The 26,174-nt window shown below is 50.2% G+C and overlaps 12 protein-coding genes across 12 annotated transcripts; 8 read left to right on the top strand and 4 right to left on the bottom strand.

Annotated features, from left to right (window-relative positions):
- Positions 1–392: 392 nt before the first annotated feature.
- BDZ99DRAFT_512475 (uncharacterized protein) lies at positions 393–1,994 on the top strand (the record flags this gene model as incomplete). The annotated part of the gene is made up of 3 exons (XM_033724638.1): positions 393–933; positions 1,117–1,757; positions 1,851–1,994. Exons 1-3 carry the CDS (start codon positions 615–617, stop codon positions 1,992–1,994), a joined length of 1,104 nt encoding a protein of 367 aa, XP_033569375.1. The 5' UTR covers positions 393–614.
- Positions 1,995–2,213: 219 nt separating this feature from the next.
- On the bottom strand, positions 2,214–4,418 carry BDZ99DRAFT_551190 (uncharacterized protein; the record flags this gene model as incomplete). Its single annotated transcript, XM_033727015.1, has 5 exons — positions 2,214–3,050; positions 3,102–3,869; positions 3,954–4,088; positions 4,145–4,244; positions 4,360–4,418. 5 exons carry the CDS (start codon positions 4,416–4,418, stop codon positions 2,214–2,216), a joined length of 1,899 nt encoding a protein of 632 aa, XP_033569374.1.
- A 381-nt stretch (positions 4,419–4,799) lies between these two features.
- BDZ99DRAFT_482840 (MFS general substrate transporter) lies at positions 4,800–5,662 on the top strand (the record flags this gene model as incomplete). The annotated part of the gene is made up of 2 exons (XM_033722529.1): positions 4,800–4,880; positions 5,057–5,662. The coding sequence occupies 2 exons, from the start codon at positions 4,800–4,802 to the stop codon at positions 5,660–5,662; spliced, it is 687 nt and encodes a 228-aa protein (XP_033569373.1).
- An 851-nt stretch (positions 5,663–6,513) lies between these two features.
- Positions 6,514–8,445, top strand: BDZ99DRAFT_202563 (uncharacterized protein). Its single transcript, XM_033713267.1, has 6 exons — positions 6,514–6,689; positions 6,752–6,994; positions 7,054–7,143; positions 7,198–7,469; positions 7,521–7,766; positions 7,818–8,445. The coding sequence occupies exons 1-6, from the start codon at positions 6,659–6,661 to the stop codon at positions 8,406–8,408; spliced, it is 1,473 nt and encodes a 490-aa protein (XP_033569372.1). The 5' UTR covers positions 6,514–6,658; the 3' UTR covers positions 8,409–8,445.
- A 37-nt stretch (positions 8,446–8,482) lies between these two features.
- BDZ99DRAFT_401664 (NAD(P)-binding protein) lies at positions 8,483–9,573 on the bottom strand (the record flags this gene model as incomplete). Its single annotated transcript, XM_033716244.1, has 4 exons — positions 8,483–8,676; positions 8,732–9,016; positions 9,155–9,389; positions 9,532–9,573. The coding sequence occupies 4 exons, from the start codon at positions 9,571–9,573 to the stop codon at positions 8,483–8,485; spliced, it is 756 nt and encodes a 251-aa protein (XP_033569371.1).
- A 2,303-nt stretch (positions 9,574–11,876) lies between these two features.
- BDZ99DRAFT_202526 (uncharacterized protein) lies at positions 11,877–12,778 on the top strand. The gene has a single exon (XM_033713266.1). It carries the CDS (start codon positions 12,094–12,096, stop codon positions 12,589–12,591), a length of 498 nt encoding a protein of 165 aa, XP_033569370.1. The 5' UTR covers positions 11,877–12,093; the 3' UTR covers positions 12,592–12,778.
- On the bottom strand, positions 12,546–15,979 carry BDZ99DRAFT_468877 (uncharacterized protein). The gene is made up of 10 exons (XM_033721366.1): positions 15,853–15,979; positions 15,741–15,758; positions 15,625–15,673; positions 15,465–15,558; positions 15,328–15,411; positions 14,343–15,281; positions 14,108–14,245; positions 13,841–14,021; positions 13,395–13,483; positions 12,546–12,849 (listed from the first exon to the last, which is right to left on the bottom strand). The coding sequence occupies exons 1-10, from the start codon at positions 15,860–15,862 to the stop codon at positions 12,805–12,807; spliced, it is 1,647 nt and encodes a 548-aa protein (XP_033569369.1). The 5' UTR covers positions 15,863–15,979; the 3' UTR covers positions 12,546–12,804.
- A 126-nt stretch (positions 15,980–16,105) lies between these two features.
- On the top strand, positions 16,106–17,405 carry BDZ99DRAFT_468876 (uncharacterized protein). The gene is made up of 7 exons (XM_033721365.1): positions 16,106–16,253; positions 16,316–16,457; positions 16,509–16,551; positions 16,599–16,672; positions 16,720–17,107; positions 17,159–17,184; positions 17,234–17,405. Exons 1-7 carry the CDS (start codon positions 16,247–16,249, stop codon positions 17,247–17,249), a joined length of 696 nt encoding a protein of 231 aa, XP_033569368.1. The 5' UTR covers positions 16,106–16,246; the 3' UTR covers positions 17,250–17,405.
- A 428-nt stretch (positions 17,406–17,833) lies between these two features.
- Positions 17,834–18,722, bottom strand: BDZ99DRAFT_576793 (uncharacterized protein; the record flags this gene model as incomplete). The annotated part of the gene is made up of 2 exons (XM_033728610.1): positions 17,834–18,431; positions 18,606–18,722. 2 exons carry the CDS (start codon positions 18,720–18,722, stop codon positions 18,156–18,158), a joined length of 393 nt encoding a protein of 130 aa, XP_033569367.1. The 3' UTR covers positions 17,834–18,155.
- Positions 18,723–20,181: 1,459 nt separating this feature from the next.
- Positions 20,182–22,007, top strand: BDZ99DRAFT_454751 (MFS general substrate transporter; the record flags this gene model as incomplete). Its single annotated transcript, XM_033718403.1, is given in 6 exon segments — positions 20,182–20,390; positions 20,405–20,418; positions 20,441–20,842; positions 20,893–20,954; positions 21,004–21,579; positions 21,629–22,007. 6 exon segments carry the CDS (start codon positions 20,182–20,184, stop codon positions 21,881–21,883), a joined length of 1,518 nt encoding a protein of 505 aa, XP_033569366.1. The 3' UTR covers positions 21,884–22,007.
- Positions 22,008–22,361: 354 nt separating this feature from the next.
- BDZ99DRAFT_401604 (uncharacterized protein) lies at positions 22,362–24,624 on the top strand (the record flags this gene model as incomplete). Its single annotated transcript, XM_033716240.1, has 4 exons — positions 22,362–22,748; positions 22,800–23,452; positions 23,632–23,654; positions 23,690–24,624. 4 exons carry the CDS (start codon positions 22,362–22,364, stop codon positions 24,622–24,624), a joined length of 1,998 nt encoding a protein of 665 aa, XP_033569365.1.
- A 230-nt stretch (positions 24,625–24,854) lies between these two features.
- BDZ99DRAFT_468874 (uncharacterized protein) lies at positions 24,855–25,494 on the top strand. The gene has a single exon (XM_033721364.1). The coding sequence runs from the start codon at positions 25,100–25,102 to the stop codon at positions 25,325–25,327; it is 228 nt and encodes a 75-aa protein (XP_033569364.1). The 5' UTR covers positions 24,855–25,099; the 3' UTR covers positions 25,328–25,494.
- The last annotated feature ends 680 nt before the right edge of the window (positions 25,495–26,174 follow it).

The raw sequence follows: 26,174 nt of genomic DNA, 5'->3' as shown, positions 1-26,174 counted from the left end.
CAGAATCCTCTGTACAAGAACCTCTTCTTGTACAGGTGTAAGACGGCGATTTTTGGAGATAGCACCGCGTTGTGGAGGAATACCACGGGCGCGACGCGTAACCGTCTTTCTGGGCACATCGTATAGTTTCTCAACGCCTCGGAAGGATGTAATTTGGCCGGTCTTGTAGGCTTGAACGCCTAGAATAACTCTGCCTTCTTGAAAGATGGCTTCTTGTTGTTGTGGTGCTGCCATTGGGGTGGTTGTTGGACGACGCGTCGCGTGTTGAGTTGGGTGGGCCACTAGCTTGTGCGGGCCACTAACTTGTGGATTACGTTAGTTAGACTCTTCCACAGGTATCGGGAATTTCCGATCGCTAGTATCCGATCCCAAGTCTTTCTCCGATAACGATAAGTAAAAGAGCTTCGCAATTTTCCGATGGCAGTGAAGCATTAACGCTACTCCAACGTATCTCTTATGAGAATAGAAATGGCTGTACAAGACGGACTTGGGTATTTGAATGCTTTCATGGCACCTTTTCTCGAAATATACCTCATTCCATAGCACATCTCGGCGATTCCAAGCTTCGATTTCCAGTATACATTCTTCTATCGCTGAAAAGAGGACCAGCCATCATGCAACGCTTCAACCTTACCGCCACCGGTTACAATCTCAACTATCTCCCCGAGTACATCGCCCTTCGCCATGGCTTCTTCCGCGAGCAAGGACTCGAAGTCACAGTGACCATCCCTACGCCCTGGGACGGCGTGCTCGACGCCCTCGAGAACGGCACAGCCGACATGGCTCTTGGCGGTATTTGGGTCCCGTCAATGTACCGCGACAGGGTCCAGAACTACCCTGTGTTTGCGCAAATCGCGAATCGCTGCCCTCTGGCCATACTCAAACACGGCCCTCCTGAAGGGTTTGGCAGCCAGTTAGAATGCTCCTACGCACGTCTGTCTACGCGTCTCAGCTGTACAGGGTTCACTTCTCAGTTGGACAAGGTTCACCTGTTGTTTTGTCACCGTTGCTGCCTGCAACCCCTGGTCTCTCTTCACTATATAGCCACTCGTTAGCACCTCAATACAACTCATGCTTTCCTCACTGATCCTTTGCCCTTCCTACGCCAGCTGCCAGGGTTTAAGCTGGCCGATATGGCTGGGAAGACGGTTCTGATGAAGTCAGGCGGCGGGGCAAGCGTTGGCCTGTTCTTCAAGATGCTGCTGCGCGAGAATGGCATCGACGCAAGGTCCGTCGACTACATCCAGGACCTCGACGGTGTAATGCTGGGCAACTTGTTCCAAGGTGGGATGGGCGATTACTTTGTTACAGACAACCTCTCTGCCCTGGCTATGGCTGCGCGCAATCCTAAGGTCTCAATTGCGATGCAAACGGTCACGGAGGGCGACATCCCTTGGAGCGTGTACTACCGGGAGACGGCCACAATCAACGCTGAGGTTCTAGATGCGCAGAGGCGATTCTGCATCGCCCTGGAAAAGGGCATAGCCTGGGTGCTCCAGCACGACGCAGAGAAGTTCAGAGATGAGCTCGCAGAGCTGTTTCCCGCTGTCCCAGTCGATGTCGCGGTCAGCGTGACCAACGCCTTCCGTCACGACGGCATGTGGACATCTACCTCTGTGTCCCGCAACGGATTCGAGCGGTGGCAGCTGGGGCTCCGCGATGCGCGTCTGGTCGAGGAGCCAATTGCCTACGACGACATTGTCAACGATGGACCCGCGGCCGCAGCGCAGATAGTAGCGCAGACTGCGGCGGATAACGTAAAGCAGCACCTCCTCGCTCAGATTTCAATAGCAGTAGTTTATATAGCCAACATACTCAATCTGATTTATCGTTTCTAATATCAAGTTCAGTTACCTCTAGTCGTGATTCGATCCTACCCACCTTCAACAAGTCCAATTTTCGTCTCTGATACTCAACTACTTTCTCAGCACATAGTTTTCTTTCATGTACACACTCACACTACCAAACTCGTAACACTACATTTTAGGGTATAAATTTTGCGATAACTCGTACGCGTTGCACGTGATTCGCTTGCTAATCTAAGTAATGCATGGCCTTTCGACAGAAGCAGACTGTCACGTGATATTATATGAAGTAAAGTTTTAGAAAATCACATCGACTTTACTTGTTTAGCCTAGAGATAGAATAATAGATATAACTATGCTGCTTATTTTACAAAAATGAATCAGATCCAAAGTCGATGCCCGATCCTGTCATAGGAACAGGTCGCCAAAGTTCATGCCCGGGAACTCAGGCCACTGAGCGGAACTAAGCATCTCGCCAAAAGCAAAGTTGTCGGTGGAGAGCATAGTTGACATGTCGTAGGCGCTGTCTCCGCTGGTGAACATACCTCCACGAGGGGGCTGCAGTTGTAGCAGTAGATCCTCTACTTGTTTCTCACCGGTTTGGCGTGTTTTCTCGGCGTCATTGGGGACTAGCCAGTCGGTTGTTACCGAAGAGAGAGTATCAAAGATATCGCGACAGCCTGCAGCGCCCTGGAAGGTTTCTGACATGGCAGAGAGCGTTGAAGCGCAGGATTGAAGCGTTGAGATGCTATTACTGACGGGATTCCGGTCTCGTATCTCTTTCGACTGCCAGAGGCCATATATAATTGTCAAGCCTGCTATGAAGAGATCATGGACCGACTTCCACAGCACATCGAGTTTCCCCTCTCGCTGTAGTGTCTTGATGCCTGAGATTAGGTTGCAGGCGACCTCATAAGAAATGGACAATGCTTCTGGAGGCTGTTGTTGGACGCTAGAATTGGGCCGGTACAGCAGTAGGATCGAGTTATTGTAAATGGCATCCCAGTAAGTCTGATACGCGAATATGGAAGATGGGTGTGCTTTACCAGGGTTCGGAATAGTGCTGTACCATTCCTGCAGACGAGGTTGGATGTCCTGGACACACATTGCGAAGTTTGGCTTGGGGTAGGCTTTCTTTAGAGGCGAGGCTTGGCTGTGCTGTACATGCTTGATTTCCGATTCGAGCTTTGCCATGCTGAACAAGTGGTTGTGAGCTCGTTGGTGGTGAATGTTAAAGTCGTTGGTCTCGTGGTCAAGGGGCCGGCGAGATGCCGCCTATTGATTTGGAAGCTGCACCCGAGTGCTTTCGTCGTTGATGCCAAAGGAGCGACCGAGCGTGATGCCCAATACACGGTCAAAATGGTAGGCAGAGTACCATAAGCGCCGGCGATCATTCAACAATGCTGAATCTGCATCGAGAAACTGTCCTTCAGTTTCCCAATACAGGCCCATGTCAATGCACAATCGTAGGGCGATGCCAATTAGATGCCATAAGCTCCCCTGCCAGGGGCACATTGAAACAAATTGAGCCAAAAGGAGTACAGCCCGGAGAGTCTCGAGGTCGCTTTTTGAGCAGGTGATAACCTTATTGATCCAGCCAATCGCGGACCGGAAGCAGCCCTCGCTCTGAATTACTCGACTTGTACCACCAGACGGATTGGGAACGTTGCAGAGGGCGATGGCGAAGATCATGTAGGTAGTGAAAATATCCCTCTCGACTACTCGATTTGCGGGTTGGTGACCGACTATGAAGAGGTAGGCGCTCTCAAGGGCTTCCTCGACCTGTGACCGCTCCATGATTGGTAGATGGGGCGTACGGTACTGGAAGTAGACCTGGACAAGATGATCTGCAGCGTAGCGTTGGGGAAGAGAAGACTCGGGTGCTAGTGCAGGCGCAGACGCAGACGAATATTGGCCATGTGAACGGTCTTTAGGGAATAGAGCAGAGGGTGGCAGGGCGTCGGTGCGGATTGATGCCATAACCATTCTGGCGAGCGTGATGCCACTGCTTGGTCCCAAGAACCGCGGCTGTCTTGACGGCTCAACTACGACGTCCCTGACACTCTTGACCAAATCTTAGAGATGCCTTGAGGTTTCGTTAGAGGTCGCAGATTCTTCTGCAGGAGTGCTGCTGAGTTCGCGTGTTACCGGAGAAGACGGTGCTAACGAAGTATAATCTGCACTGATGACTTGAGTAGGCTGAGTTCGCGTTCGTAGTTCTTGATTTTCCCGATTCAACTGTTCGACCTGCGCCTCTAGTTCGGACACGTAATTGCGAGGTATCTTGCAAGGGTTTAGTGACGTGCGATGGGAGTCCGATCAATTCTCATTGTACTCACTTCGGCATGTTTCCCTGAGTGATAAGTCAAGCACCGGACGTGTGCGCTTTCGCAATTCGAGCAATCGGGATGCTTCAGATCGCACTGCGCGTACACGCAACTATCAGCGACACGATGTTCGGGCTGGAGCGAAGGTCATGATTACTTTCTGCTTTCTCCGACGACACCTGTGCACCTAGTGAGCCACGCCGGCCATGCCCATTCGTCCGACTCACCTCTGACACGCCGTCACCGCTCTCGCAAGCCTCGGACTCGGGCGCGATAGCGAATCCATCTGCGATTTCTGATCTTCACACTTCGAGTTTCGGCATGGAGTTTGCGACTGCGATAGCGATGATGGTAGATGAGGGGTGCCGCTATCAAATAGGGATAAGTCATTTACAATGGTTCTTCGGCTTAAGCCGATCGGTGCACCATTGCTACCTAGGTAATCGAGCACCCATTGGCCGCGCCACACTTGCCTACTGCTATCATGATATGGCCACCAATCATCGCAACTTGGCAGTGCAATAACGACCCCTCCCGAAAGACCACGAAATGGGCTGTATATATTCTGGGAATGCGACCTGGCGACTCTTTCTTCAACAGCTCACTTGCGACATCTCAACCTTCACATCCACATCTTTGCACAATTGTCCCCACTATAGGCTACACAATGGAGTCTAAGCCGACCATGGAAACAAAGAAGTCTGCCCTAGCCGACACTGAGAACCCTGTCGACTATGACTCCGGGGAAGTAAGCTAGGCACAATCATTCACATTGATCCCCTGAAAGAAGCAGCTTGTCGCAAGAAATTTGACAGATATGCCGTGCCGGTTTCGGTCATCTTCCTTGTTCTGTCTACCCTAGACCGAAACAACGTGAGTGAAGCCTTTGCTCCGCGAATCCCATTGTTACTAATAGTTGATCAGCTTGGAAATGCTCGGGTCTTCGGCTTCGACCAAGACCTCGGACTCCATGGCGGCCAGTTTGGCAATATCCAGACGCTATCGAGCGTCAGCACCATTCTCTTTGAGGTCCCTTGGGTCCTGGCTGTCAGGCGCTGGGGTGCTAAAAAATCGATCGGCACTGCATTCGTCCTCTGGAGTATCTTAACGCTTGGGACTGCGTTTATCCATACCTACGGCCAGGCTATCGTCATCCGTATGCTGTTGAATGCCGCTGAAGCCGGCCTTGCCCAGGGTTTCGCCTTTCTATTTTCCACCATCTATCCCCGGGAATTGGCAGGAAAGCGTATAATGACGACGAATCTCGCCCAATGTATCTCCGGTGCTTTTGGTGGGCTGTTCGCATATGCTATCCAGACCATGGGATCGCGCAATGGACTCGCCGCCTGGAGATGGCTCTTCATCATCGAGTTCTTGATTACCATCGTTGTTTGTGGTATTGGCTTGTTCTTCCTCCCAGGCGAGGTTGAATCGGCATGGTTTTTGAACGCCGAAGAGAGGGAAACTATGCGTCTGAAAAAACAGCGAGACTTTATGATCCGAGGAGAGGAAAAATTCGACCGGAAATAGATCAAGATTGCTCTCACGGACCCCTTTGTCTACCTGCTTGGTATAGCTTTCTTTACTTCGTCTGTTGCCATTAACGGATTTGGTGTCTTCCTGCCTACAATTATCGCTGGCCTTGGGTGAGTACCTATGCTCGATAAAAACTTCAAACTCGCTGATTAGGTCTAGTTTTGCCTCTCTTCAGGTCAATTATATGACCATTCCAGTCTATGTCCTTGGCGCCATCACAGGTGAATATACAACATTCTCTCCAGCATCCCACCTTAACACCATGCCACTCCGGGCACCCCCTTAGGCCCGCTACGAGTCCGTAGAGGCTGGTATAGCATCTATCCAGGCCTATGCAAAGGCACAAGTGCGCAAAGTTTTTGTGTAATGCGACTGTAATTGGACGGAGCCCATCTAGGCGCTTTCCGCTTCTAGACTAGCTAGAGTAGATAGAGTGAATAGACTCCTGCATCCTTTCCGTTTTGTGTATGTATACTCTCCATTTTACGCAGCCCTCCGCAGCCTATACGAAGGCAAGCGAGTAAGTTTAATTGGTGGAACAATATTTATACGGGCCGGAGCTAGACTCAGTTTGGGGGGGGCTACACGGAGTAAAAAGGGGGGCTACGATTAGGCTCGCCCTATATCTATCAGATATATCACGTGATAAATATCTTGGCCCGCACTGACCCGGGGGTGCTTAATCATCATATGCAACTTTCTCCGAGATTTGGCGTGTCTCAGTTGTGATGGCGTAGGTGGCTGACTGTTGCCGACCAATCCTCTGCTCTGATCCGATTGGCCCGAGACGACCTTATTACACCCCGCGCGGACTGGGGTGAGTAATTCCATAAGAACACTCTACGCCGGCATTAAAACATTGTACCAAAGAAGATTCACGGCGCATCATGAACTTAGGCCAAGCCCATATCGAATTTAGACTGTGATAAGACTCCTGCAGTCTCTACGATTTAGACGAACATACTGGCTTGGCCCCACAAGGATCTCGCCATGGGAATAAAAGGTTGTTGGACTTGCAAAGGTAAACACCATCAAGAGTGGATAAGCCGCCATACAAACGTTAATGGGCTGATTTCTACTTAGGGCGCAAAGTTCGATGTGACTCTCATCGGCCGAGATGTGGCAACTGCACGAAGGCGGGGCGCGTCTGTCAAGGCTATGGTATCCAGCTGTCCTGGCCTCGAGATGGCGACAGAAAAAGAGCAATCATCTCGCGAGATACGCGCCGCGCAGTGAATAATCTTCATTCAAATGTCAAGACGTTCTTGAATTCATCTTCCTGGGACATATCGCTATCAGAGGAGCTAGAGAACGGAAGGATCTCTGGTGAAAATCACCTCCGATACACCGTCAAGCTGCTTGATACTAACGGCAGTTTCCTGTAGCTCGTTACCTTCGTACCATGAAATTCCCTCGCCCGAACTATCTATCGCCCACCGTCATAAACTCAGAAGAGTCGCATTTACTGGGGTTCTGTATGTAGGGTGACTCTCTAGACCCTAATCGTCCTACTGATCAAAACATCTCAGTCAACGAATCGAGATCACTGATACTAGGACCAACCGACGAGGAGGTTTTGGCACAATTTATCTTGAGAATTGCCTTCTCAGATCCATCCGATGCGACCAATCCAGTCCTACAAGGCGTGTTTGCTCTCGCATCACTACAGCTTCACGGTAGCTTGAAGAGTTTTCGCTACAAGTGTCTTGTCATGTCATCAGTTAAAGAGCCAATCAACTGGCCCGACGAGAAGACGCTGCTTCAGAACTTGATAGCGATGATGCTTTTGTATCATTATGAGGTAGTATAACCCGGTCCACATAGGCTTGCCATGGTCGGCTAATAATCACAGCTCTCACTCGAATCAGACTCCAAAGGGAGCTGGGTAACATTTCTATGCGCAGTGAAAAGGATTATCAACACGTCAACAGCAATTCACAAACTTGTGCGGCAAGAATATTCGGTCTTCCTTGATTGGATTTATTATCACGAGGCCCTCGCAGAGTTCACAGTCAGGCATTGGGCTGTACCTTATGAAGGTTGCGGCTTTGTTCCAATAGCAAGATCACCCAGAGCCATCGAGGGAAGCGGTTCAAAGGTAAATGGAAGCCTTTTGCACATTCTTCTGCATCATCTAACACTGCGGCAGGTAGAGGACAACATCGGCTGTCCAACTGATGTGCTCCAGCTCGTTGTACATACATGTAGACGAGCTATAGTCGCGAATTCCTCCGAGATGAAATATACGAATGCTGAAATGGAGCGCACGAAGGTGCAGGAACAGAACATTTCCAGGGCGGTGGGAGATTATGGCCCCATTCACGCACAATCTGCGGCACCGATAGACCGGAATACCATGGTCTCCGATCTTCATCGAATCGCGTCCTTGATATATGTCAATCGGGCGGTCCATTGCGTTTCAGGAACAGAATTCCATCATAGACGACTTGTGAGAGAAGGAATATTGCTGTTGACCGACATGAAAACATGCCAGAACGCCTGGCCATTGTTCATTATCGCCTGCGAAGCAGTTGACGACGATCAGCGCCTTGCTATCCTGGACGTCTTTGAACAAAGTCAGCAGAATCGAAGACGAAGATCAAGCCACATTCATTTTATTCAGCATTTGGTTGAGGCTGTGTGGAACCAGCATGATCTCAATGTGGAGAACCAAGTCGATTATTTAACTATTTTCGATGCGGTTGTTGGTGGAGTTCCATTCATGCCACCATTTGCCTGAGTTCGCGTCTCGGCCCCATCACTTCCATTCACTGTCCTGATATTCTATCAAGATAGATCCATTCAGCTTCCAAACTAGAACCACTCATCATCATTTCCGTGATGCGTCAGAAATTTCCCACTGTTCGCTTCCGTCAAGTTCTGAATCACCTGAAGCATAGCGGTGACTGATTCATCTACCGGAATCGGTCCATTAACGCTTGGGTCGATCTTGTGAAAGGCACTTAGCATGAATTTGCGTATCTCCGGGTCGCCTGTGACTGCTTGAGCTGTTCTGAAGTCAGTCATCTGTGCCGACACGATTCGCCTTGCGTATTGACTGACCAGCATCTGTGTTTACCCATCCTGGACTCATAGACAGTGTCTTGATGCCATCTTGGGCTAATTCAATGCCGAACTTGGTGGTGACCATGTTCATGCCAGCCTTGCTGATAGAATATCCCAGCATGGTAGGTAGGCCAGAGATACGAGTGACCTCAACGTCTCCACTCTGACTGGAAATGAATATGATCTTCTTCTCTTTGCCGTTACGAACGAGATCGAGGAAGGAGTGGATGACGTAGATGTTGCTGATCAGGTTGTTTTTGATCTGGGAGCAGTCAATTTTTACTGTTATCGCTCATGTGCTAGCTGAAGGATCATACGTTCTCATTAATCTCCTTCTCCAGCGCTTCTTCCTTGCCACGACTGCACTGTGTCAGCAATTTGAACTCTCAAGCGCATTAGGACCGTTCACTCACAAGGCACTTGGCGGTAGCGCGTTGGTATCTGGCCCTGCGGAGCCAGCGTTGAGAATCAAGACATCAAGCGAACCGGCTGTGACTTTAGAGACTTCAGCGGTAGCCTGATCCAACTTCCTCGGGTCGGAGATATCGGTCACTACAATATGGATGTTTTTGCGCTTTGCAGCAAGCTTCTCAAGCGGACCGGCAGTTCCTCGACTTCGAATGAGGGCAAACACTTGGTTCTTCGGATCGACAGACTTTGGCGGCACAGTCAGTGGCAGGCATTTGCCATGACTACAATTGTAGCGGTAGACTTACAAGATTATTGACGAAGCCGAACTGCAAAGATGATCTTATTAGCATTTGAGGATGTGGTTGTGTTGACCTGGGGAAGCTTACGCCAATGCCTCGCGTCGCGCCGGTGATAGCCCAGGAAACCATTTTCAGTTTCGTCGATATTAGGCAGCGATAAATGACCAGTATAGAATGTTGAAGAGGTTTAGGATAATATGGATCGTTTTACTCAGTTCGTTTGGTTGTAGTGATGCAACGACAGAAGGGGAGGCTGTCGCATCCTCTTATACCCATCGTAGGACACATCGCGATGTGCCATGGGAGTGAGAGGTATCCGGTCGAGTATACTATAATCACTGGAAAGTATTTGCGAAGTAATATTAATAATTCATGTTTGGAGTGTTTGTTGATAATGCGAGGCAACTTTCTCCGAGCAAAACGCGCTGGCGGTAGACCCCTGGAATATGGCGTAAGCCGCGTCCGAGCAACCCCTTTTAACGTAGCCGGATAGCATGTGGCCCAGGATAGCATGTGGCCCACCCCATCAAATTCTCCGGAAACGCGACGCGTGATACAACTACAACCTCAATGCCTCCACCACAACAACAAGAGGCCCTTCATCAAGAGGGCAGAATTCTTCTATCTATCAATGCCTATAAACAAGGCCAAATTACAAGTTTCCGAAAGGCCACTAGCACGTACGATGTGGCCAGAACAACAGCACGGCGACGCGTCAATGGTATCCAGCCAAAACGTGGCTCAGCAGCACCAAATCGCCGTCTTACACAAGCACAAGAAGAGGTCCTCAAGCAGTGGATTCTATCGATGGATCAACGCGGTATGCCGCTAAGAATCGCGACCGTACGGGAGATAGCTGGCGTCTTAGCCACGCAGCGTGGGGATACAAGACCTATTGGCGAGAAGTGGGCACGGCACTATACAAGCAGGCTAGGTAGCTAGCACTATCACAGAACAACATACGGGCAGGATTCGCAGCTACTGGGCTAGTTCCATACAGCCCTGATCGCGTGCTATCACAGCTGCATGTTGAATATCAAACGCCATCACCCCAACGCCGTCCACAATCAAAAGCTTCATCTTGGGCTGCTGAGACACCTTATAATATTGAGGAGCTTTAAAAGCAAAGGGCCTTAATACAACGGTTAATTAGGCAGCGCACGCATAGCCTACCAAGCCCAACAAATGATGCAATTCGACAACTTGCGAAAGGATGTGAAATCGCAATGTTAAGGACTGTGCTGCTTGAACGCGAAGTTGAACAGCTACGCAAAGAGAATCAGCGCCAAAAAAAAGAGGGCAAAGAAACGCAGGTATATAGGTAGAGGAGGTGTTCTATTAGGAGCAGAAGGAGCTGCTCTCGCACAAGCTGCCCAAGAAGGGGCAGCAGAGGGGGCAACATCAGGGCCAGCTGAGCGACGGCAGCGAGCACCACCAAAGTGTAGCTTGTGCGAATCATTAGAGCACAACGCTCGTACGTGCCCTAGACGCCAGGCAACTAGCTAGCAGGTAGCTACACCAAATACAATTCGTTGTGGTTGAGCAATTCGCAATATTTGGCGTTGTGGTTTGGTGGGGTGGGCCACATGCTATCCTGGGCCACATGCTATCCGGCTACGTTAATAGTGATTAGCGGCTGATAAATCTCCGTCTTAGTGTTAAAAGAATAGTTGGTGTTCGTCAGGCAATATATAATATAAGGCGTTGATCCGTACAGTTATGCTAAATGAGCCGCTTGCCCCCCTAAAACTAAGGGGTATCGCCTGTTTATCCTATAGCGCTAAGCCTACGCACTAATCTGCCCTATCTAGGCTAATCTGACTAATTAGCAGCACCACGCAGCGTGCAACTAATCGGACTACTTAGAAACAGTCTGAATCTAACCAATTGTTACAACCCGTAACACGAACAGTCCGAGTACTGAGGTACTCGAGGAGACAAGTAAGCAGATTAGATTGATTACGCAGGATCAGATCACGGGACCTTGAGGAGCGAGGGTTGGCCGTATAGGAATCTTGGATTCCCCCACGGACTGCTGGTGGACGGGAACGATCTAAGAATAGGAACATCACGGGACAGAGGTCACGTGCTGGCTCGTAGAGGGATCGAACGAGCAGGGCTCGTTGGACGAGTCCACGAGCACATGGGTTTCTTAGGAGTTAGCTTTTGTACTTAAGCACACTTGTTTATGTAGATAGGAACCTTGTGTTTAACTTAAAACTTTAATACTACCTATTAAAAGTAACCTATTTTATGCCTAAAACTAATTTGCCTTACCTTTTAAAGACTATTACACCCTAATTGTAATGGAAGAGTGCACGGCAGGGAGCTCGTAGATGGAATTGACGATTTCGTGTATTGAGAGACGAATCCTTGAGGAATCGTGATGCGTGGCCTGGGGCCCCCCTCTCCCTTAAATATCCTCCTACTATCCTGCAATACATATCAGAGGTATGAAAAGCAACCAGCCTACCCTTATAACCTCTCCACCGCTCCTACTCCCACAAATCCTCCCTCGCTCAAGTCCCCAAGACCGCCCTCCACACCCAACAACCATTTTCCTTAAAGCCTCACTCACCAGCTGTTACTCCATCAAGAGCAAAAAGTGAGCTTGTATCCAAGAATACCCACCACATTCACCCAAACCGCATGCTTCCTCACTCCTCGAATCCCGACAGCCGAATTACCGTCAGTGATCGGTACCAAAAGGCGCAAAAAGGCCCCCTAACTATGTGCCTTCAAAATCGCTTAACTACTAAAAAAGACTCTGGAGAGATGGAACCGAGATCAAGAAGCAGCCATCACAACAGCACCACGAAAGCACCGCCGAGCCATTCAAGCCGCAAGGAGAAAATAGATACATATCCTGAAGGCTTCAAGTCGGGCTCCAAAAGCCTGTCAACTATCCAAGGGCTAGTTTTCGTCGCATCAACGATACAAAGGAATGAGCATATGCGTCATCGTCCGCCTCGAATCACACTACTCGGAGACGCTAGCGGGCCGAGCCTTCCTTCAACCTTACGTTTGTGCAGATACACGAAATACAAGCAATACGCACATCACAGTCATCTCGATTGTCATGGGCAGGTAATTTCATTCACACTGCCAAACGGTCTTTACAGTACATTTTCGCTCGACGCTATCTAGGTAGAGGTTTGGCCGTTTATGGGTAGGGGTTTCGGCCAGCTATGCCAACGTTCTACAACACAACCGATGCTTAAGCAAGGATTGCTCCTAGTAGGAGGCCAGTTTCGTGGCGAAGAATGTGGTTTCGAGTTCCCCGTCATCCTGAGTACTGGCACTTTATTGAAGCAGTAGTTCTGCATCTGAGCCGATCCAGCCAGTCCACTGCGACCGCACCTAGAACTCATTGTCATCACCGCCGGCGATAATAACGTTGTTGACCTATCACATAGAAATCATTAGCTGTCTTCGTTCTTCTTCATCATCCCTCTCTCGTGTAACAAACAAAGTAGCACAACGCAAGGAGAGAACACGAACACTGCGGGGAAGTGGGCCCGGGGAAGGAGCGGAAGCATGACCCGGGCCAAAAAGCACCGACGCAGTTGCAAAAACACGACAGCGATGAGGACCGGATACAAAATGTGGGGGAAATAGCGGTGAGAGATAGTCGGGAAAGAAGTGCGAGGGGATTGGGTATAGAGGCGACGCTTCAAGTGCAAACACGGTACGCGGAACGGGTATGCATGCATCGCTGCCGTGTTTGTGTTTGTGTTTGCGCGGCCTGTGTTTGTGTTGCGTGAAGCATCGGGGAAACGGGAAAGGCGGTTTGAAGAGAATGGGATGCGGGAGGTAAGGAGCCGGGGTCTATTAACAAGACCTGGGAAGACAAGGCTTCCAAGATTACAATGCATGGCTGACGTGGAAAAGAGGGAACGATTTTTAATAACGTATTGAAATGAGAAGTAATGAAAAGTCTTGAATCGTACCTTCAACACCATTCTGCATAGCTGCGTGGCTAGTAGCAATTGCTGCCGTTTCGAGATGAGCGGGTCAATGACGAAGTGCTCGCGCATGTCTGATTTGTCACAAGAATATTAGCGTTGCTCAGGAGGAGTTTCATGATGCGATAATGAGCCGAGAGGGGGCAAAAGGGCATTAGGTGAGGTAAACAGAAATGCCAACAAAATTGATGAGTGCGCGTCGATAAAACGTGGGGGTCGAAGTGGACTGGTGACGAGCGCCTCTCTGCTAGGGTAGTGCAACATAAAACCAGGAAGTAGTGCGTCAAAGTGCACGCCAGTGAACTCGCATGTAGTGAGCGGTGAAGAGTTGCATGCACGCTCGAGAGTCGCTGATACGATCTCGAACGGATCGGCAATGTACAACGGAGATCGTGGGCTAAAGGCTTGAAAGGATTGGAAGCCAGGCTTACCGTTGCTCCCGGTCTGCATGCAGTCAACGCCTAGGCGCGTGTTCTTCTCCTTCGCCTGGCGAGACTTGATAGCCGCCAGCGTCTCGATTGGACTCAAGCCGGAGTTCTCGGCAAGGGCCATTGGCACGGCATCCAGCGCGTCGGCAAAGGCGCGCATCGCATACTGCTCCAGACCAGGACTCTGCGCAAATGTGTCAGAAATGATCCTCAGAGTTGCCGGTATATGCAAAGCCGTATCTGAGTCCTAGACCGGTGCTGGATGCTTACCTTGATCGCTGCATCTTCAACGGCTAATGAGCACGCAATCTCTGCCGCACCTCCACCATAGACGATGCGGTTGTCCTTGACGAGATTTCGAACAACACAGAGCGCGTCGTGCAAGGAGCGCTTGGCCTCGTCGATGATCTGGTGGTCACTATGAGTAAGAATCTCTCGAAGATCTCTTGGCTTGATACAGCCCATCCGGGATATCTAAACGGAATACTGCGGAGTTGACACATACCATCTTGTTACTTCCCCTGACGAACACTGTTACAGCCCGCGTGTTTGCACAGTCCTCAATGACAAGCATCTTATCTCTCGTCGTGCCGAAAGACACTTCGCGCACAATACCGGCAGTTCCTAACTTCTCTGCACTAAGATCCTCGAATCGGGGTACTATCCTGCCATTCGTGGCAATGGCAATGAGCTCGATTTCTGGACCGCCGACCCATCGGACTGCGGGGAGCTTGTTGGTGAGCAAAAGATGGTTGGCCTCATCGTCGAATCCCCATTGACAGATCACGACGTTCGCTCCTGTGTCCTTGATCTGCTGAATCATCTCGGTGAACTTGTTGGATTCGTACTTTTGGAGACGCTTGAACTCTTCCACGGATGTGATATCCAGCTTGTGCTTAGTCTTGGGCTTCGGGGGCTCAAAGGCACAGGTAAGGATGGCCAGCTTCGCGTTCTTAACCTCCGAGGGCATCTGCGGATGAGAGAAGTCCTTGTCGACAACAACGCCCTTCACCAAGGTAGTATCCTCGAGTGAGCCACCAACCTTTCCGTCCACCTTGATGAGTTCGAAGTCGACATCCTTTCGTTCGAGGTCGGCGACCGATAGCACGGCATCCACCGCAATTTGCGCGAACTGATCGTGTGCCTTGGAGACAATCTTACTTCCTAAGCTCGTCTTCGCAACCTTGAAAAGATTCGAGGAGTTTTCCTTGGAAAAGGGAATTATGTCGCTGATCCGGTCCAACTCTGCCACCGCCACCTCGCACGCCTGGTCGTATCCGTCTGCTATCCGTATGGGATGTATGCCCTTGTCTATGAGGTCTGCAGCTTGTTCGAGCAGTGCTCCGGCGAGCACAACGACGCCAGTTGTGCCATCGCCAATCTCGTCATCCTGGGACTTCGAAAGTTCTACGAGCAGCTTGGCTACGTGGTTTGATATTTCCATCTATTTGGTTAGAGATGGAAAAGATTTGAGAAATGTGCATGCGTACTTGGGAGAGAATTGTGGCGCCATCGTTTGTGACGGTGATATCTCCGTCGGGGGATATCAAGATCTTGTCCAGCCCTCTTGGACCCTGTGCACAGATATTAGCATTTGCTCTGAGTCTCTGACTTGCGAGTAGCGTACGAGTGATGTCTTGACGATATTCGCGACTGTTCGTGCAGCGAGAATATGTGACTTGACCGCCTCAGTTCCATGCTGCCTCTTCTTCTTGCCCTGACTGCAATCCTGTCAGCAGTCCGCCCGTATCACAACTGTCGGGGTTCATATATAGAAGGCTACGCACTCTCTGACAATAATAAATGGCCGCCCTGACTCGTCCTTCATCACCTGGGCTGTATTCTATTAGTATTTACTTCGAGGACGTGCGGTGTCGCTAGAATCGCGAGGGAGTAGGTCTACCATTGGACATGTCAAGGTCTAGGTGCATGATACGTTAGCCTATGCTCCTTATATGAGGATTCCAGCAGTATAGAGCTCTTTCGAGCTATGCTGGAGCCTGAGGGACACTTACTCATCGCCATCTTTGCACCGGACCCCGCTGCGGGGATTTTTTCCGCGTTAAAAGGAACTCTCTAGGGTATCAACGACCAGAGACAGAGGTTTGATTCAAAGAGCAGTGGGTTGAGCTTCACACGACGCGTGGGTGGGGTTGCGGTGTTTGCGGCTCCAAAATTTCAAGTGGACGTGAACTTTGTCGCTGCCAAGCCATCGCCGGATCGCCATCTGTTACGCGACAGAGCTCGCTAACTTCACTTCACCCCAGCCACCGCTTCGTCACTCCCGGCGCGTCGCAGCCATTGCCAGACTGCAGCGCCGATTGAGCTGGTGCGTCGAAAGCTCTCGCGAAATCTACAGCTACACCGCCTTTAGCTTTTCAACGCGCGCGCTGTCGCCAAACAGCCAACATGCCGCGTGAGCCAGTCCCTCCGCCCTCTTAAACATCGCGAACACCTCACTAATGCGTCGCGTAATAGCTGCCATTAGCGACGATGAGGCTTCTGCCTCTGGCAACGAGGACGAGATCCCGTTCAAGGACAACAAGAACATGCTTGATGCGCAAAACGGCGACGAGAATAGCGATGATGATGAAGAAGAAGAGGAGGAGGAGGAGGAGGAGTACGCAACCGCGACCCTCACTACGCGCGTCTTTTGCTAATTAATCTCTAGATACATAGTCGAGGCAATCCTCAACCATGCATTCGAAGACGACGTCAGTACACCAGCCGACTCAATCACCGCAAACACTAACATATCCAGGTCCTCAAATATGAGGTGAAGTGGGCAGGGTACGAGAAGAAATCGGAACGTACTTGGGAACCAGAAGAGAATCTGTGAGTTGTGCGCCAAATGCTCTGTTCTTGCGCTAACAAGCTCATAGCTCGGGCGCAACGGATATTTTGGCGGCATATCACAAGAAGATTGGCGGTAGGCCAAAGCTAGGAGACCCAACTCCTGGGGCGGGCAGAAAGAGGAAGCAATCTGGTACCCCCGTCGCCAGCAAAACTCCAAAACAAGGCCGCAGGAAGTCGAAGGCAGGCAAGACTGGGGACGACAGCACACCGACTTTGAAGAGCAAGATCAAGTCGGAGCCAGTATGGGAACCACCACAAGGGCTGTGGGAAGACCTTATCATCGCCGTCGAATCTTTGGAGCAGACGATTGACGCCAAAACTGGAGAGCCCAAGTTAATGGGATACGTCCAGTGGAACGATGAGAAGAGGACACAGCACGCCATAGGCCTTCTCTACAGGAAGTGCCCGCAAAAAGTATAGTATTACCCTCTCGCTTCACTGTACATGACTAACGTCTATCTGCAGATGCTTCAATTCTACGAACGTCACTTGTAAGTTGCTTAGACTCCCTGTTGAAATTTGGTTCTGAATCCTGTCAAGGACAATTACATCCTAACGTGGCTATTTACTAGGGTGTTCAAAGAGGGTCAGGAAGCTGTCGGTGAAGACGAGATGGAGGAGAATGACGTTTAGTGGACCCATTCTTCACAGCAGCCCGCTTCCATTCACAGCCCTGACACGGTCCGATCCTTCTTCTATTCGCTGTACAGCCACCAAGCGACCCAATCTACAGCGTCAAGAGGGCCCCGGTCCTTCGATTTGTCGTTTCTTATTTCCTTAAGTTCAAAAGGCGCGGGGTGGGTAGCTTTGGGGCTCAGGTTGAATGATTCAGGTTCGGGTCTGCATGTGTTCGCGCTTTGCAGACAGGCGTCAGGAACAAAGTTTCTCTTTCATCTTTTCTGCTGCGGTTGCACATTTACGTTCTGGCCCTTCTGCACTCTTTGGCGTATACACCAGCACCCCCTACCACCCCGCCCAATCTTGTACTCTAAATATGCCGGCGCTGAACTGGAAGGTTTGAAGGTTGGAAACCTGGATGGAGTGGCGGACGCTACATAGTTACGGTAATCGAAGTATCGACACTACACCGGTCCTTGATTTTGATCTTTGCTAGCAATGTGAAACTCGAAATCTTGAGATGTCTGGGTGGCAGAATAGTTGATTTATGATAGTTATATCAATGCCTGTATACATAATTACAGTCCTCCCGCATGACCAACGGGGTAACAATCGCCTCAGCGACGTCAATATATAAAAAGGAAGACTCCGACCCAATCCCATCCCGACCCAATCCAAATCAATGCTCAAATCCAAACGCCAACCTAATGCGCGTGTCGCTGTGTCGAACTCATTAAACACATGTCCCGTATCCCTCTCGCGTAAATACAAGTCCAGGTCTGGACAATATAAGCACCGGTTTCTTTTTCCGTCATGATTCGTACACCGGACGAGTGTGCAAGGTCTACACTTCCGTCACATCGCTCACGCTGCTCGCGGCACCGCCGCCGACGGCCATTCGGGTTTGGAGGTAGTAGATCAACCAGGCGATGAGGGCGATGAGGATGAAGAGGATGAGCACGATGAGGAAGATGACGATGTTGCGCTTCATGGTTGCGGGTGGGTGGGTGGAGGTGGTTGTGGGAGAGGTTGGGAGCTGGCGGCTGGCTGACTCGTTGGCAGAGTGTGGGAGTGCGGAGAGTGGTTGGTGGTTGTGATGCGTGAGCAAGAGGTGTAGGAGCTGTGATGTGTTAGTCGGAGACTGAAGACTGGAGGGTTGATTGGCATACCTTTTCTCAGAGATGTTTATACGAAGGTCCAAGCAGGTCGTCGGTACGATATAATAGCGATGCGAAGCGTTGATGTCGAAGAGCAATAGTAGGGAATTGGGATGGATGCCAGCTCAGTGTGGTACTATTCGCTGGTGCAAATGCGGTGTTGGCGACGTAACAGTTGGATCGCAGTTGGATAGTGGGCGGCGATATGCAGTGTTCGGGAGTGCAGAGTATGCAAGATGAAAGAGGAAAGCCATTGCAGCGACCGGCGGCTTCTTTTCTAGCAATTGCGCAAATTGGTGGTGGTTGGTATTTTTGGGGAGGCGGGATGAAGTCGAGTGGCTGGACCTCAAACGTGGCTGGAGTGGTCCGTGCGCTTGGAGGATCGCCAGGGGTCACCACGTGAGACGACGACACCAGAAAGACACGATCGCGGGAGCGCGTCATCGTGAGGTCCGGTCCATGTCCTGCTTACAGTGTACAGATTCAAGATAGTGCAAGCGCATTGAAGCCTCTCAAGTAATGGTAAATATGTACATACAACCCTAAAAGAGAAGCTTCGTGTCACGCCGATATCGACTTGATTGCATCAGATACCTCTTCGGATGGCAGAGTATCACTTTCTACGTAGTCTAAGTCGTCCTTTTCTTTTTCATGATAACAAGTTTCTGCTCCCAATTTTGAAAACTCACGAAGCGTGTTAGCGCTAATCCCGCAAGTCAATTATCCTGGGCGTCTTCTTAGGGGAGCTGCTATTGATACCTGGAGATGTGTCGCTTGGTGAGACCTTCTGCCCGGTACTAGACGCGGAATTCCAGTGCGCATTTCCAAACTATAGTCGTTTATGGCCACGTCAGACACCTTGCGGTCGCGCTAGTGGAAGAGGAATTATGAAGTTGTCCGCCTGCTCTCCTCGTGCAAGAATGATTCTGACCTCATGGACAAGGCCCTGCGCGCAGACTGGTTTAACGTTGAAGACCCTCAAATCCTGTTGTATAGAAGTACAATCACCACGACCATTTGCTGGTATTTGCTCCATCCGTGGTCTGCGTGCAGCTGGTGGTCTATGAAGTATTTCGTTCGGGTCTCAATCTCCAGGACTACCTTATGCTTGTCGTTGAAGATCCAAGGTAGAGCAGGCAGGTGACGGCTCTTATAGGAAAAAAGAAGCAAAGTATGTTGGCGATGTGTCGGTACCTGCGCCGCTACCAAATGGACAACGTCAATTGCGCAATGCCTTACGTTGTTTGCTTGAGCTTCGTGTCGCAGTGAGAGTGATTGAAAATATTCAATCTTGCGACAAGCTCAGCGATCAAGAGAGGTCTTCCGGCAAAGGTCCAATGGTTAGGAACACACTAGTCCACCCTGCGTAATACATACCGTGGAAATGTTAGGGCAGTGCTGAGCGGTGTTAACCAAAGGCCGAGTACGAAGTTATTGCACGCGGGGTCAGACCCGCGGAAGCTCCACGGCCTGATCCTTTGCGCTAGTCAGTGCTCTCAGCCCCTACGAATTCACAACAATAAAAGAATCGGAGGGCACTGTGATTTCCATGTTCTGCCTACAGCCTTACCATCTCTTTCCAAGTAGTCTCTTGCATAATTCAAATCCTTCTCGTTCTCTTCATATTTCATTCTCTTTCCACACTGGAGCCGTGCTTTCTCAACAGACTTCAATATGGATGACTCAAAAGATTTTCGTACCGATCCCTCAATTATGTCGAAAGACATAAGTCAACACGACGATGCTGCAGATGCGCCAGATGTAGAAAAGCAACCCGTCCCGGAAACCGAGGGAGTTGGCGACACCAGTCGCGAGAAAGACCCCAACATCGTCGACTGGGATGGTCCAGACGATCCTGCAAACCCGATGAATTGGTCTTCAGCAAAGAAGCTTGCGGCTATAGGCATCGTATCCATTATCTCGTTTCTATCGTAAGTTTCACATATGTTAGTCAAACGAGCACGACTGACAGCAAATGGGCCGTTCGCATCAACCGTCATCTCGCCGGCCAGCGCAGATGTCATGAAGACCTTCCATTCCACAAACGAGACCCTAGGCGCCTTCGTAACCACTGTCTACCTCCTCGGATACGTCTTCGGTCCCCTGGTGATAGCTCCATTGTCAGAGCTATATGGCCGCGCCATCCTCTACAATATTTGCAACTTTATATTCCTGATCTTCAACATTGCGTGTGCGCTTGCGAATAATCTCGGCGCTCTTATTGTGTTTCGACTACTCGCTGGTATAGCTGCGTCTTGCGCCATCACGCTTGGACCGGGGACGGTTGCCGATATGACGCCGGTGGAGAAGCGTGGACTGGCTATGGTTGGTCTATATATGGGACCATTGGTCGGTCCAACCTTTGCGCCTCTGGGTGTGTAATTTCTTCACCAATCTTTGCCAGCGTAAGCTGACAAGGTGTAGCTGCCAGTTATCTTGCCGAAGCCAAGGGTTGGCGTTGGATCTTCTGGCTTATATCTATTTTGGTACGTCTACAGATCCTCGAATGTGACCCTTTTACTGATAGGGCTACAGGCTGGTGTTGTCTGGGTTGCTGCTATGCTGTTCATACACGAATCGTACGCCTACGTGATCTTAAAGTGGAAAACCAAGCGACTACGAAAGGAAACAGGAAACCAGCAGCTCCGTTCTGCTCTGCACACCGGCAATACCCCAGGGGAACTCTTCAAGATTTCTATCGTGAGACCCCTCAAGATGTTGTTCTTATCTCCGATTGTATTCTTGATGTCCCTTTACATGGCAATCGTATACGGTTACCTCTACCTCTTATTTACCACTTACCCTCGAGTATTCCAAGGCCAATACGGATTCTCGAACGGAACCGTAGGATTGGCGTACTTAGGTTCGGGGATCGGGACTTTCATAGGCTTGGTCTTCTGCGGCGCGACCTTAGACCGACTGTTAGTCTACCTGACCAAACGTAACGGTGGGATCGCGAAGCCTGAGTATCGTCTTCCAGTCATGGCCATTGGGGCTTTGTTTATACCGCTCGCTCTATTTATGTATGGATGGACGGCAGAGAAGAAGGAGCATTGGATACTCCCGATTATTGGCACTGGATTCCTTGGTATTGGGATGTTCACCATATTCGTAAGTTGCTCTGCCCTCGCTCGCAGAAGCTGTCACTGACTTTGCATAGATGCCATGCGCGACGTACCTGGTTGATGCCTTTACCCTTTACGCTGCGTCTGTAACGGCTGCGTCAACCGTCTTGCGGTCACTTCTCGGAGCACTGCTCCCTCTGGCGGGCGGCAAAATGTATGATGCCTTGGGAGTGGGATGGGGAACGTCGCTTCTAGGTTTCATTGCGGTGGCCTTCATTCCAATGCCTTTCATCTTATGGACATTTGGCGAGCGCATTCGAGAGAGCAGATTCTCCCAAGTCAAGTTTTGATAGGATTGTCCACAGGCAATGATCGTAGATAACACTGCAGGAGGCGCAGATTTCGGCTGTATAAACCATTCATAGATTTTTTTTCCGTTCATTTAATAGATTACTCCACTTTATAATTGTACACTATTTACTTCAAGTCAAGAAGATCGAAGGTGTCAACGAGGCTGGCGGACATATTTTCAAAGCCTAGTGCCTGGAGTAACCTCAACATCACTTTACCCTGATATTTTTACCCATACCCCAGCACCCACCAGCACCTGCCATTGCTGAAGTAAATAATTGATAGCCGTGGCATTCGAATGCTTTGACTGGGCTATCCGATGATGGCCCCAGTGTTGCTGATTCAAGACCTCGCCCTTAATAATAGTCCACCCCGCGGAAAGTCCGCGGGGAATCCAGTTAAAGCCCCAAACCCTCCTGTTACCAGCCACAACACACTTTCTTTCATCTTCAATTCCATGGAATATCCGTCGCCATAATGCCCAAATACCAACAAACGCATGGTGTTCCTCGCCAAAGGCCCGTCAGTTGCCGCTCTTGCAGGGCCCGAAAGCTCCGCTGCAGTAGAGAGGCACCATGCACCAATTGCGTAGCTCGTGGTCTCCATTGCGAATTAGATAATCCCGCGGCGTCTCCGCCCAGAAATAACCAGGCCTCAGAGTCTGAAGTAATTGAACGCATCCGTAAGCTGGAGGAGCTTGTGGAAAGTCAGAGGTCACAGCGAAACGGAAGCCTGAAGCCAATTACCAAAAGCTATAGTCATCAAATGCTGCAAACCCCCATGTACGGTTTTTGCCCTGGAGCTGAGCACCTAGACAAAGACGTTGCTTGGCTTGCGAGTATCTACAGCGGTCTGGAAGTCGCGGTATGTGCTAGTCTACTTTCAGCACTATTCCCAATCTGATAGCCATAATAGGAGAAGATACCGTCCAATAAAGTCGTGTTCAGGATATGCCCGATCCAGCACATTATGGAGGCTCAGTCATATATTTTCCTTTCCCCTACAAGTGTAGAACCATCAAGGTGTATTTGGCTGCCACAATACCCCGAAGCTAAGATACTCCTGGACAAGTTTATTGAAGACATCGACGGCGGTCATCATGTCGTCCACATCCCTTCACTTCCATCCATTCTCGACGAGCTATACGCTTGTCTCAACCAGCAATGCCAAGTCAAGCCGGGTCCCATGATTCTGCTCCTCAGCATAATGGCGAGCTCTACCCATTCCTGGGTCCGACGCGACTGCGAGCGTGGCGTATTCTCCACATCTGCAGAAGTCAATAAACAGTCGTCGTTGTGGATCAAAGCGACTGAAGATGTAATCGATATTTCCCACCGATCCACACGTGTATCGATAGAAGGCATTCAAGGGATCATCATTGCTTCATTCGTCCTCGGAAATGTCGAAGGCTTTTCTCGAAAATGCAGAGCCATGTATAGTATGGCTCTTTTTCTAGCCCGAGAAATAGGGCTACATTGTATAGACCATCCATCTGTTGCGAGCACCGCAAACACAGCTCAGGCTGAAATGGGACGGAGAGTGTGGTGGTATCTGGCTGCTTCTGATTGGTAAGTTCCCACGACCCCCGAATTACAAAGCCATGTTGACGGCTTTCAGGCAAATGGCCGCGAGGTTCAACGGAGTCGCCCAAGGCGTTTATCAGTGCCAGCTGCGCCAAATGATGGTTAAGAAACCTAAGAATCTTAATGACGAGGACGTTACAGATGGCATGAGCTGCATCGAACAGCCACTATCTCAACCGACCGACATGTCGTACTCATTGCAACGAATTCGACTATCCGAAGTATGCCGGAACATCGTTGACCGCACTCCTATCATACACGCCGGCATCCCCGGCTACGGCACTGTAATGGATGCCGACACGGAGCTGCAAATGATCTTGAGTGAGACTCCACCATTCTTTTCCATGTCGGTGGCACAGATCACTCAGATTTATCAACTCGATCATCGTCGTGCTGCCAAAATTTTCCACCAAGGATATATGCTAAGCTCCCTTACTCATGCCATGCATTGTAAAATTCACTTTGCGTATTTCACTCGCGGATATGTGGATCCTACATACGCATCTTCTCGGGAAGTATGCATTCGGTCCGCCCGCAAAATCATCCAGAATGAGACACGGCTGGAGCAGTCAGGTCTCTGCACGGCGGCACGCTACAGGATCATCTTACTCTTGCTAGGCATCTTCATGGCAACCATTGTGCTAATAATGGATCTCTGTCACAACAAATCGTCACCGCAGCGTGAGAAACAACAAGGAGAGATCGCCGACGCTTTTCGCTTACTTGAAGAAGCTCGAGATGATTCGGAGACGGCTGTAAAGTTTTTGGATTCGCTGATGCAATTATTGCGGAGGCACAAGCTGCCCCGTCCGAAGCGTGCTGGGCCATCGCCGCTGGACTCTGGGATGGGGAGCGAGCAGCTTTCAACAGTTGCGGCGGGGACCTACAACGCCGCCAATAGCCAGCCATACAGCCAGCCTGTTATGGCGCCATTACCTACGGCTCCACCAAGCGTGTTGGGAAGTAATGATGCCAATAGCATGGATATGGGTGGTGATGGGTTTACGAATGGAGAGGACATGTCGTCGTACTTCAACGAGCTGGCGCAAAGCTTTGAGCAAGGCGTCGACTTTGACTGGGACGATATCTTCGCAGGGCTCGATTCCTCCTTCACGCAAGGTATGTGTGAGGTCAGCCAGACAGAGTTACACTTTTGAAGCTATCTTTTTGGAGTTTGGAGTTTCAGCACGAGATATGTCACGTGCATTGGGGTTGTTTGGGGTATAAGACTCTCCCCTTTCTTATCTAACAGTCAGAACGGAAGACTTCAACAGAGTCGCTGGCATCACCTCATGGTGTGTTAAGATATCGCAGGAAGAAGACGCTATATCTGCGGCTTTGGGCCGAGCTTGCGAGGACGTCAGGACGACGCAAAATTTCTGGGTTGCTGCTCAGCATCCCAAAATCTCTTTGGTCATTGCTATCATATATGCCCTATCTTTTTGCTGAGCCCAGTCTCTGAAGAATGATAATCATCATCCTCATCTCGTAATCTTGGCACGTACCTACGCGAAGCCACAAGACACTCATACCTTGCTTGGACAACGACTATCCCACCGCCTTCAAACTCCCACCACTGGACGCCCACCATGGAAGGCTTTCACAGTTGTTTTTGCCACCACGACCAACCCCATGGGCCCGGCTCTTCCTCCTATTTGCTCCCCGCCATACATTGGTGGCAGTAATAGTGCTTTTTCCCCGAACCGAACTCCTATGTTGTTCCAAGGACCAAGACCAAGAGCCGGCGAGGCAGGATTTATACCTCCCCGCCCCAAAGAAACGAAAACGAAAATGGCTTTGTCAGCCGTGTGGAGCCCCGGTGATATATCTCTGAATACCTACCTTTCAGATACCTCGTGATACCCACGTGCAAGGCAGGATCGATAGGGTATAAATATCTGCCGCCGACTTGAGAGGTAGACTTGGACAGTGGGGTTTCTTTCTTCCTCTGGATTGAAAGAGAGGAAGAAACAGTGAGGCATGGAGAGTTGAGGTGCTTGCAAACGAGATAGAAGAGGGACGTACTGGCTTGCAAAAGCGCGGAGCAGGGCGCTCCATGTGCGGTGCGTTGAGGAGGGAGTCAAATTGGCAAGATGATCTACTGATGGAGTGGAGGGAGCAAAATGAGGAAAAAGAAGGTATTATGGGAGTTTGGGAAGTGAAATACAGAAAGTCCAATTTGGTCATGTTGGGAAAGAGTTGTTGGGGCTTGGTGTTTGGGTTTTAATAGGGACGATAATGTGCAGCTTTGTTACGTTTTATGAGCTCCAGCATGGTAGAATGGACAAGATGGTAGCGACGAACATTCCTCGTACAGAGAGAGCATTAGGCTGGGATTTTGCTGCTCCAGAAAAGCGTAGTTAATGACGACGAAACCTCTTCCCCCAACACCATCAAGCGTGGTAGCAAAGTTTTGATCCCAACCAGCTCCAACTCTACAGACCACACCATGATGGCCTTGCATAATGCAATTTGAAACTGCTCTCCAGGACCTCCTCAACTGAGGAGGCTGTACCCATGGTCGGGACTGGTGTTATACCTCAAAGAACCCACTTCCAACGTGACCATCACATGAGCCAGTAAGATCAACTGACTTTCCCGTGAGCAACTCCTTCTGCCTTCTTTCCCAGGGTCACCAATCAATCCTAAGCTCCACCTTCCTATCGCCTCCGAATCCCGTGACCACCCCATGACACCCCCGTGCCCC

The sequence above is a fragment of the Mytilinidion resinicola genome (assembly GCF_010093595.1).
Source record: "Mytilinidion resinicola strain CBS 304.34 unplaced genomic scaffold BDZ99scaffold_32, whole genome shotgun sequence".
In the NCBI taxonomy this organism is placed as follows: Eukaryota; Fungi; Ascomycota; class Dothideomycetes; order Mytilinidiales; family Mytilinidiaceae; genus Mytilinidion; species Mytilinidion resinicola.
Note: the sequence above shows the minus strand (reverse complement) of the source record. Positions and strands in the feature narration are given on the sequence as shown.

What these genes read in the sequence shown, in the direction of transcription:
- BDZ99DRAFT_202563 (XM_033713267.1), top strand. Translation starts at nt 6,659, where the DNA reads ATGGGAATAAAAGGTTGTTGGACTTGCAAAG. An exon ending in AGGTTGTTGGACTTGCAAAG is followed by an intron (nt 6,690 to 6,751) that starts GTAAACACCATC and finishes ATTTCTACTTAG; the next exon opens with GGCGCAAAGTTCGATGTGAC. An exon ending in TGCTTTTGTATCATTATGAG is followed by an intron (nt 7,470 to 7,520) that starts GTAGTATAACCC and finishes TAATAATCACAG; the next exon opens with CTCTCACTCGAATCAGACTC.
- BDZ99DRAFT_202526 (XM_033713266.1), top strand. Translation starts at nt 12,094, where the DNA reads ATGCTTCCTCACTCCTCGAATCCCGACAGCCGAATTACCGTCAGTGAT.
- BDZ99DRAFT_468877 (XM_033721366.1), bottom strand. An exon ending in ATATCGTCAAGACATCACTC is followed by an intron (nt 15,412 to 15,464) that starts GTACGCTACTCG and finishes ATCTGTGCACAG; the next exon opens with GGTCCAAGAGGGCTGGACAA. An exon ending in TCAGGGGAAGTAACAAGATG is followed by an intron (nt 14,246 to 14,342) that starts GTATGTGTCAAC and finishes AGTGACCACCAG; the next exon opens with ATCATCGACGAGGCCAAGCG.
- BDZ99DRAFT_468876 (XM_033721365.1), top strand. An exon ending in GAGGAGGAGGAGGAGGAGGA is followed by an intron (nt 16,458 to 16,508) that starts GTACGCAACCGC and finishes ATTAATCTCTAG; the next exon opens with ATACATAGTCGAGGCAATCC. An exon ending in ACCATGCATTCGAAGACGAC is followed by an intron (nt 16,552 to 16,598) that starts GTCAGTACACCA and finishes TAACATATCCAG; the next exon opens with GTCCTCAAATATGAGGTGAA.
- BDZ99DRAFT_468874 (XM_033721364.1), top strand. Translation starts at nt 25,100, where the DNA reads ATGGGCCCGGCTCTTCCTCCTATTTGCTCCCCGCCATACATTGGTGGC.